The 11,062-nt window shown below is 38.0% G+C and overlaps 1 protein-coding gene across 1 annotated transcript; it reads left to right on the top strand.

Annotated features, from left to right (window-relative positions):
• The first annotated feature begins 850 nt into the window (after positions 1-850).
• LOC137300404 (tumor necrosis factor ligand superfamily member 15-like) lies at positions 851-5,681 on the top strand. Its single transcript, XM_067969481.1, has 4 exons — positions 851-1,330; positions 1,856-1,886; positions 2,009-2,053; positions 3,444-5,681. Exons 1-4 carry the CDS (start codon positions 1,058-1,060, stop codon positions 3,866-3,868), a joined length of 774 nt encoding a protein of 257 aa, XP_067825582.1. The 5' UTR covers positions 851-1,057; the 3' UTR covers positions 3,869-5,681.
• The last annotated feature ends 5,381 nt before the right edge of the window (positions 5,682-11,062 follow it).

The raw sequence follows: 11,062 nt of genomic DNA, 5'->3' as shown, positions 1-11,062 counted from the left end.
TAGAATCATACAACACAGGAGGCCATTTAGCCCATCATGCATGCTCCAGCTCTTTGAAAGAGTTATCCAATTAGTTCCACTCGCCACTGCCCTGCATTTTTTTCCTTTTCGAATATATATTTATTTCCCCTTTGAAACTTACTATTGAACCTGCTTCCACCACCCTTTCAAACAGTGCATTCTGGATCATAACAACTTGCTGCATTTTTAAAAAGCTCCATATCTCCTCTCAGGTTCTTTTGCCAATTATCTTAAATCTGTGTACTCTGGTTAGGGACCCTCCTGCCAGTGGAAATAATTTCACCAAAATTACTCGATCAAAACCCCTCATAATTTTGATTAAATCTCCCCTTAACCTTCCCTGCTCTCAGGAGAACAACCACAGCTTCTCTAGTCTCTCTACATAACTGAAGTCCCTCATCCCTGATAAATCTCCCCTGCATGATCGAAATCTCCAGCCACCCTGTGTGCAGCTATTTTGCCAAACTTGCTGACTTGGAAAGCTTGAAACATCTAACAGTGAGGCCTGGGGAAGTTGTGTTTAAGCGTCTCTGAAACAAGAAAAAAGGAACCCAAAACTGTATTTGACTTTCAGAAAACTAAAGGGATTAGGAAACTGATACAGAACTTCTTTTTGGAAAAGGTACATTTCTATTTCACGTGGAAAATAAATAAATACACAAGGGTGTAATAAACCCGAAAGTAAATCTTGATTGAATTCCCCCTCGCTCTCTACTCTTTCTAGTACAGTACAAGACCATGTGGGTGTTTGAAAAAATCTTTGATGTGAAGGCACGATACTTTCACTCTTGGTGCCTGTTTGTACGTTAACTCCAAACTGGTCGCCACAATGATGTCTCGTCAATCCGAGCGAGGTTTCAGTATGTTGACATGTTGATGAAGGTTCCTGTTGCTGGGACTTTCCAATTTTCACTTGGGGGGACGGGACAATTAGAATACAAGAGAGAAAAATACACTGCTTCGAGTTTCGCCTCGTAGGCGGCATTCCTTGCCCGGGTTCCCCACGTCACAGTTCCTCAGGAAAGCTACAGTTTATATGACGGGGGAACCGAGGGCAGAGAATCAAATCGCCACCTCTTCCACCAAACGAGACCCACTGCGGCACACACCGGCGGCAATGATGGATGGAAGGGGCGACGAGATCGTGGCTATGACGGGACTTACGGGCGAGAGGCGGCTGCAGAGTGCTCACTGGAAGCGCGCTCGCTTGGCGCTCGCCTGCTCCGTTAGCAGCTTCTTCCTGCTCGCAGCGGCCAGTGTTGCAGCGCTCACTGTTCACCAGCTTCTCCAAAACCTCCCGGCTCAGCAGGTAAGACAACCGCTTCACCTCCCTCCCACTTTCACCTCAATGGAAGCTTCCAAGCTACCTTTAACAGAGAAAGCGATTGGTAGTTTGGCATTGATTGTAATTGTATCTTAAGTTTGACATTGATTGTAATTGTATCTTAAGTTTGACATTGATTGTAATTGTATCTTAAGTTTGACATTGTAAATTTTAGCTTCAGTTTGGCATTGATTGTAATTGTATCTTAAGTTTGACATTGATTGTAAATTTTATCTTCAGTTTGGCATTGATTGTAATTGTATCTTAAGTTTGACATTGATTGCCAAACTGAAGATAACATTTACAATCAATGTCAAACTTAAGATGCAATTACAATCAATGCCAAACTGAAGATAAAATTTACATTGATTGTAATTGTATCTTAAGTTTTGACATTGGAGTTAAAATAAAATCCAAGACAAAGATTTTCAGCGTCAAATGTGTTACTTGTAGAAAACAATCCGATGTGATGCTGGGCCTCCATAATACCATGTACTTCATTTGTTTCAGAGCGAACCACTGAGTGTTCCCGATATGATTCGTAAGTATTTTAAGAAAACTTCTTAAATATATATTTTTTAAAGTTCCAGTTCTTCCTCAGTTTTGATTGTGAAATAATTAACTGTTCCATGATGCTGACAAAATGTCCCTTTTTCCCTCCAGGCCAGCTTCCCAATACCGACGAAAAACCAAGGGCACACCTCACAGGTAAGAGGATGAGTCCTCGTTTTCATTTGCACGAACTTTGCAAAATCTTTACGGGTTTTTTTCAAACTTACTTTTTAAAATAATATCTACTATTTTTAAAAAGATAATTCTTACAATCGGGTCTTAAAACAGCAAATGTGAGTTATGTCCATCAGTAAAGACATTCCTGCGTTGCCTTGGCTCTTGTCTTTCATCGGTACATTGTAGGCTCCTCACTATTTCATAATCTCCAGGTAGGAGTATCTGGTTCGTTGATATTCATTCAAAGACAGTTAGAAAAAAAGTAAATCTCTAACAATGTGGTTCGTATAGAATTGTTAGTAAATTGTATCAGAAATAATAAGAATAAATGGCAATCTAATAAATTCTGTCAAATGCCAGTCTGGTTATATGATACTGTAGTTTGAGTCTGTCCCCACTGAATGTATATGTCCCAGTTGCACTCTATGTCAAAACTACTGAGGGATCCGTTCCATTGATGCTCTGCAATTGTCCTGCTGATTAATGTCTCAGGTGGGCCATGTCACATTCCAATCATCATGAATCGTCAGGGAAATTTGTTTTAATACCAAATTGTGATTTTAAAGTTACCTGGGTTGCTGGATTTAGTAGTACAGGATTGCTTGGACTGCACTAGTTTCCATATTGAACATCGTTCACCAACAGCTTCTTAAGTGGTTAAGACTTCTGTTAAATGTTTTTTTTTGATACTTTAGCAATATTTGCAGTTAGCTTTTGTTCAGTGGTCATTGATTTTGTTTTTATTGTTCATTTCTAATTAATTCAAAGACAAGTCATTTAAACAATCAGTGCAATAATTCAAATAATATAAACCAGGACTGCATTGCTGTTAGTCTTCCACACAAAGAAACATCTCTTCTACCACGTTAACAAATTGAAAAGCCCGAAGACTCAGTCACTGGTGCAATATCTGGGATACATTTCTTCACGAGTGATAGTGCTGACTGAGGGTGTTTTCTGTAAGTTGATGTCATCACCACAATTACAGTGTTGGGAGTAACAAAAGACTGACTAAAAAGTTTCATTAATTTCAATGGTTTCAAATGCCAAGGGCTACATTTTGACTCTAAAATTGGACACTTATCATAAATAATGGTAACAAATGCCAACAAGTTGTGACTGCGTTCTATTCATATAAATAGTAAATGTGCAGTTTGTAGATCACTATGCATACTCAGCTATACAATCGCACAAAACCTGCCTAATGCTTTTGTGAAATTGGTTTGCTCTTCCACCATTGAATAGGTAAAGCTTAACCCAAATCAAGGTATAATGTACAATTATTAAGACTTACAATTTTTTTCTTTTATATATTTGTTCATGCAAACAGGAAAGCTTTAAATAACCAGCTTTTTATTTTTAATTTTAGCTAAAATAACTTCCTTTGATTATGTTGACGGTGAATACTTGGCTCTCCAGTGGGAAGACAGGAACGGACTTGCTTTCACCAAGGGCGAGCTAAATTATCAGAACAAGGCACTCATCATTCCGAAAAAAGGAGAATACTTTGTCTACTCCCAGGTCTCATTTAGAGGCACTGGCACGAGAAGCAACAAATGTGAACACATCACTCATATTGTTACTAAACTAACTTCAAGTTATCCTGAACCCACCCAGTTACTGAGTTCTACCAAGTCTATCTGTGAAGAGCAAAATCGATGGCTTGTGCCCATCTATTTGGGGGCAATATTCCAACTTGATGAAGGGGACAGGTTAGTAGTAAATGTCAGCAGTGTGACCCAGGTGGATTTTACCAATGAGCATAAAACTTTCTTTGGTACCTTTTTACTGTGATTGCTCAGTCAATTAAGTAGTGCTGTATTCATTGATTAGGGAAGTTAAACAAACAGCTGGAGGGCTACATATGGCACCTTTTTTGAAGTTCTATCTCGCCCATCCAATTAAGATGTATGGAATGTGGCTCACTAGCACAAATTTGTTGCAGTAGGAATCTTCAGTTGATGATCTTTTAAGTAATGTTATACTGGCACAAAGTCAAAATGGGGGACATGATGAAGGGGTGGGGATTGGCTGCCCATGTCAGATGGAGGTTTTTAACTTTGCCGTTTGAACTGAATGAATTGGCCTTCTGGTATACTGCGTTGAGAAGTGAGGGACCAAGAGATCCAACACCAGGATGCTGGAGCAGCAGCACTGAAAAGGCACAGAGAGTCTCGAAAGATTAAATGGCCAGAAAAAGAAACAGAAATGGGAAGTGAGACATTGCTAAACAGTTAACAAGAAAACAACAAAAACACTGAGAAGAATGAAGGATAAAGCCGATCCATCAATTTGCCAAATATTCCCTTTCATATGTGCCTGACTTCTGTGATGTTTGGACTGAACCAGTGTGGCCCCGATTTGATGTTGAGTTTGACACCCCTCTTTTAGATCATTCTACTGTTAGTAACTGGAAAGAAACCCTTGTATTTATATTTTAAAAACTCATATGCCCAGAATTCATACGCAGTAACAAGTGACACTAAAATACAATGTGAAACAATGAATATTGAGTCATCAAAGCAAATGGAAGAGAGCTATTTCTTGATTCTGTTATACTACTGTGAGCTTTTGTTGACACATGAAAAAAATTCCAGGCCAATGCATACTTTCAATTTAAGTTCTCAATTTTATAATGTGAATTATATTGCTATGCAATATACAATTTTGATATATTATTTATATGCTGTCAAATGTTGACAAAGCACATTAGAATGATATACAGCACTGAAAGAATGCAGAGCTTAGAGCTGAGTACATATTTCATAAGAAATGTCTATTTGATATTAACTGCACTTACCTGTGTATGAGTTAAGATTAAGACATGTATGTACAAGACCAATTGAATGTTCAGCAGCCACTTAATTTGCTGCAAAGGTTGTATCCATTATCTATTCTTAATTATGTATATCTAAACTACAGATTTTGTGTACATTATGTTTTATATTAAAACCTATATCATTTAATGACATTTTGTACATATTGTATAATCATGTCAAATACCTATCTGGTATTGTAGAAAATTCTTTGGACTTCCTGTTGAATCTTTATCAAGATTCCTGATTTTTAACTAATTTGTGGGATGTATATTCATTCTGATAGCACTAATTTTAACATATGTTCTCCTCATGGTTCACGGAATTTAACCAGCAATTAGTCACGCTATCCAGACCAGGAACATCCCAGATTTGACAAGCTAATCTAGCTTGAACAGCTGCAGTGGCCCAGGTTAAGGGGAGGGGCAAAATCGGCCGGAGCTCCTGCTTCTGATTGCTATCTAGTGACCCCAATTAGAAATGCACATGCCATGGACATTGGATGAAAACAGGATCAGGCTAGGCAGTGTTTCTCCCACAGTTGAATAGCCTGCCAACACTCACACATGAATAATTGTAACCTGGGTAAGATGCGTGCCCCCAATGGAATTATAGTCTAACAAGGAGTCAATGCTTTGAGAGGAAGGGAAAATTGGTGCGAAAAATTAAATAAATATATTTTATGTTACATTTAATACTAGATTGTACTTCTGATTGCTAATGTAGTGATTTGTTATATTTAATATCCATGTAAGAAAATTAATGTTTTACTAAATAAAGGTGGAGATCCAGGACATTTTTGTAATCAATTTTTTTCTGAACATTTATCTTGACTTGTTAATTTTAGTGAAAACGTAGATGTGAGTAAATAATGATGTAAAATCAGGAGAAATTGTGAATATATGTCCACATTTAGCACTAATTTGTGTAACCTATCCTTCCAAATAGGGAAAAAAGTAAGGTTATCCAGCCATTAGGACCATTTTGACACATTCTGTGATGCTCTGTCACACCTATTGCTTCCTTTACACACTTGGTGACTATCCTTCTCCACCAAACTGCTCACAGTGGTCACCACTGTATCTTGTTTGGTAAAAGAAGTTTTTGGATTTTGGATTTGGCAATTATTGTGCACTTCCCAGCTGCATTAACAATTTATTTTGATAATTTAAATTGGCTAAGTAGCTTTAATCAGTAGCACGTGGAGCATCAATTAATCATTGTTATTAGCATTTATTTTTATTTATTCATAAAATTTCTCTCTCAGGAATCACATTTCTGAACTGCATGTTCCTGTAATTTCATTATTCAGTCATAAATGTTGATTAAAATAGATATACATAAAACAAAGGAAAGTATAACCTTTTATTAAATTATTTTGCTTTATCATCTGTTTTATATCAAAATCTCCTACCATAACAAAAAGAGAGCCGGGTGATATTTTTTTAAAAATTCATTCTTGGGATGTGGGCATCGCTAGCAAGGCCAGCATTTATTGCCCATCCCTAGTTGCCCTTGAGAAGGTAGTGGTGAGCCGCCCTCTTGAACCGTTGCAGTCCATGTGGTGAAGGTTCTCCCACAGTGTCTAGGCAGGAAGTTCCAGGATTATGACCCAGCAACGATGAAGGAACGGCAATATATATGATGACAAAGTAATAAAGGATTTGTTAGTGCCGAAGATGCAAGAAAATTGCGGCAGTTCTGAGAACTCCTTTGGTAACATTTCTAATCTTATATTCCTGTACACATACTTATCAAGTGCCTCCAGATCTCAAATATTTAATACTTATTTTTCATTGTGTATGCATAACAATATAGTACACAAATGATCTTTGCAGAGTGATAAACTGGGCTGAGTGGGATATCTTTGTATCACGTCTCTGTTCCATGTCTGTCCAGTTCCACATTGGAACATTTTCTGTAGCTGTAATGTAGATTAGGTGTATTTAGTTCAACCTTATAACATCAAGGTGACTGACTGGATGCCCAAATAGGCCTTCCTATGTAGTTGGCCCTGAAGGTGGATTTGCTTGAGGATCAAACGTAAGATATTTTACACATTAATCAACATTTGTGATTGCATCAAAGTATGTGTATTGTAAATTAATTACTGTATTGTTTTTAAGAACATTTGGCAATGATTTTACTTTATATAAAAAAATCCAAATTTTTCATGTAATTTAGGGGTTTGCCAGGAACATGTAAATAAATAGGCTATTAAAAGAAAAATTAATTAAACTGGTCCTTACATATTTGGGCTCTGAAAAATGTGTGTATAAGGGTGTATGAGGCATGGTCTTAACTCTTTTAAGGATTGCATGTGCACATGAGAGCGGGAAAGAGAATGGAGGCACCTCATTTCTCCCAAGGATTACCTTCCAACATCAAGGTAAATGATGAGGCAAAGCACAGAGGGAAAAAAACTGGTGGGAACTTCACAGAAACAGAAAAGCTTTTCATTTTATTGACGACTTTCTAGTTCCTGTAAGTAAGTCACATAGCAGAAAGTCTGCACAACCACAAGACATCTAACAAATGAACACAACTCAGATTCTAAATCCATGGTTCAAACTCTCGACATGTTACACAATGTACCCGGTAGAAATTTCTATTTGGTTTTGGATATGTGTTAAATAAGTTTATAAATATTTGAGGGTATGGTAGTCTTGTCATTATGGTACTGGTCTGGCAATCCAGAGGTTGTGAATTTATGATCCCACCATAGCAAGTTGTGAAACTGATCTGAACAAATCTGGTAATTTGTGACAATGAAAACTGCCAGATTGTTTTAAAAACCCATCTGGTTCACTATGTCCTTCAAGGAGAGGAGCCTATCTAGTCTGACCTACATGTGTCTTCAGTCCAAAACTTAAGTGGTTGACTCTTAATGCCCTAAGGGCAACTAGGGATGGGCAATAAATACTGGCTTGCCAGGATTGCCCACATCTCAGAACAAGTTAAAAAAGAATGAATCACATTCTGTGTGGAAGGAGGATTTCTTGGGAAGAGAAATGGATACCTGATGCTGTAATTTTAAAAGATTAAAAAAATATATTTTCTAAGTCAAAACTACTCAAGAAGCAACAAAACTTTATCTGTTTGACCTGAAATACAATTAGCAAGTGCAAATATATTTTCAGCACACATTTAGCCAGGTACTCAGTCAGTTTGGCTCAATTCGGAGCACTCTTGCCTCTGAGTCAGAAGGTGGTGTGTCCAAACTTGACTATACACTTGAGCACATATACCAACAAAAACAAATTATATGGTCATTCGTTTGTTTGCTCTTTATGGGACCTTGTTGAACACAAATTGGTGGCCATGTTTGTCTACATAAGAACTGTGACTGCATTTCAAAACGTAATCCATTGCAAAGCACTTTGAGATATCCTGAGGATGTGGTAAGGTGCTATATAAATACAGTTTTTTAACAGAACAGATTCAACTGAGGAGCAGTTCTGTTATTCTCAAACATGAACTCAATGCAACCATTTTCCGTTAACAATTTTAAATTAGGTTCTAACAGGATTTAGTTGGTCATTTGTATTTCAAACTTGTTCAACCTGCTTTGGAAAATTAATTAAATTGGGTACTTTATGAATGTAATATTCTCATTTACCAATGTACTACTTTAAGAGTTATGAGAGAATTTCCTGTAAACCAATGAATTCTCTTTAGAAGGCCAATTTCTCAGCAAGAAAATGCATATCCATTGCCCATTAAAAAGCCCCAAAAGATCATTATTAGAAATCTTTATCACACGATGAATTTAATTAATGCAGCGTTCAGAAACAAAAAGCCCCTTTCTATAAAAAGCAGGAAAAAATTGCATACGGTCATCTCTATAAAGGTACCCAACATGTTACTGAAATGACATTTGCTGCTTTTTTAAAAAATGATTCTGCACTTTACATGGCTGTGGGCCAATTTTGAAGTTATCCCAATTGCTGTTAGTTTGTGGGTTAGTTTCCAGAAGCTAAAGTTTAGCCTGACACCTCTCAATAAACTCAACTTCCTCTCAAACGAATAATAAACTAAAAACAACTCCGATGACATGACTTACCCTTCCCAGCAAAACATGAAACACACTAGATGAAGCTATTATTATGATTCAGCTTCTCTTCCAACTCTCATTCATCAGGTTCACAAGTGCAGTTTTCATAAATGGACCCATTCCTCCTATGCCGTGAAACATACTCCCTTGCATGTGCCGTAAATGGGAGCAGCATGCCCCAGCAGTAACAATTACCACTCACTGTGATATTTTGCACTGGAGGTTGCCTAGGCTGCCCACAAAGCACTCATGTCCTCTTCGACAGATGTCAGACCCTTTCACTGAAGCTAAAACATCAGATTTATTTATTTACTTGATGAAATCACACAGAAGCAAATCATCAGCAATATGACGCTTGACTAACACAATACTTGAAAGGGTCTCACAATAATAAAGCGTTTGAAATATTACAACCCTTTTTAGAATCTTTTAACTAAGCCTTGATGAATGCAACTTGGGAATTCCTTCAGTGCAGGGACTTTCATCACGCAGCTGCAACATGAAAACACACGGTTGAGGCAGGGGGCCTCCAGAACAAGGAAAGCCAGCAACACCTATTTATCTTCAGGCTTTTGACATTCTAGATCAAAAACAGTCCTCTCACACTAGGCATCCAAATATGTTATTCGTCAATTTCGCCTTTCAGATAGTTAGACTATGACCTGCATTTGATGCGCTTCAATTGCTTTCAACACTTGACTTCCATAACAAAAAGCTTGGTTGTCCTGAAACAGAGAGCTTTCCACTGATGTGGGACTGCAAGCTCACCTGCATTAAACTCCCAAAAAAGAGAGAACTGCTGTTGCAACTAACTTGTACATATGGGCAATCGACAGCACTGTGGGGAACTGGCTGGCTGTCTCTCCCAATATCCCTCGCTATCTCCAGATAGATTCATGTAATGTCTCAATTTCTCCACAAGAAGTCAGAAGAATTATTTTCAGGTTTAAAATTCACAATTCATGAAAATTTCATATGAAAAAGAGATAGAGATTTGACAGTTTGAAGCAGGATAAGACGCTACTGCTGTCATTATATTGAACTTATGTTACGTTTAGAATGGCATATAATCAAAGGATATTTTATGTGTGACATCATCTTTATACAATGAATGAAACCCAACCAGGAAACACATAAAAATGATGTTCATCGTGCGGTTTATCATTTATACAATAAAAGTTCCGAGAAATGTCATGCATTTCATGACTTAATACTGATTTAAATCAGTTTTTAATATAGTTAATCAACAGAATTACCCAGTAACGTAGCCAAATATGGAGCACTACAAAGATGCTTTGCAGCTTCATGAAACTTGACAGCAGTTCACATGGGCTGCTTTTACGATCTCTGTAACTTTAACGGCCTTAGATCCCCCTCACCCTCAATCAGTGAGACTGGTAAATAACTCACAAGTGACATCGGCTCATAATCAAAATGAATTTACTGTCATCATATGTATCCATACCTATTGACATTCTCTATATTAATTCAGTTTGTAACGCTGAACCTCCAGGTCAGAACTCCAATGATGTTAGTGAACATTTTACTTTCTGTATAACCCCATGTACATTTAAATATAAATGCATGTTTTTTTTATTCGTTCATGGGATGTGGGCGTCACTGGCAAGGCCAGCATTTATTGCCCATCCCTAACTGCCCTTGAGAAGGTGGTGAACCGCCTTCTTGAACCGCTGCAGTCCGTGTGGTGAAGGTTCTCCCACAGTGCTGTTAGGAAGGGAGTTTCAGGATTTTGACCCAGCAACGATGAAGGAACGGTGATATATTTCCAAGTCGGGATGGTGTGTGACTTAGAGGGGAATGTGCAGGTGCTGTTGTTCCCATGTGCCTGCTGGCCTTGTCCTTCTAGGTGGTAGAGTTCTTGGGTTTGGGAGGTGCTGTCAAAGAAGCCTTAGCGAGTTGCTGCAATGCATCCATGGATGGTACACACTGCAGCCACAGTGCGCCAGTGGTGAAGGGAGTGAATGTTTAGGGTGGTGGATGGGGTGCCAATCAAGCGGGCTGCTTTGTCCTGGATGCTGTCGAGCTTCTTGAGTGTTGTTGGAGCCGCACTCATACAGGCAAGTGGAGAGTATTCCAAGTATTCCATCACACTCCTGA

Source organism: Heptranchias perlo, chromosome 31 (assembly GCF_035084215.1).
Source record: "Heptranchias perlo isolate sHepPer1 chromosome 31, sHepPer1.hap1, whole genome shotgun sequence".
Taxonomy (NCBI): domain Eukaryota; kingdom Metazoa; phylum Chordata; class Chondrichthyes; order Hexanchiformes; family Hexanchidae; genus Heptranchias; species Heptranchias perlo.
This window is presented reverse-complemented; position numbering and strand designations above follow the sequence as displayed.

Coding starts and splice junctions, on each gene's coding strand:
- LOC137300404 (XM_067969481.1), top strand. CDS start 1,058: ATGACGGGGGAACCGAGGGCAGAGAATCAAATCGCCACCTCTTCCACC. Junction 1,331..1,855: donor AAAACCTCCCGGCTCAGCAG/GTAAGACAACCG, acceptor CATTTGTTTCAG/AGCGAACCACTGAGTGTTCC. Junction 1,887..2,008: donor GAGTGTTCCCGATATGATTC/GTAAGTATTTTA, acceptor TTTTCCCTCCAG/GCCAGCTTCCCAATACCGAC.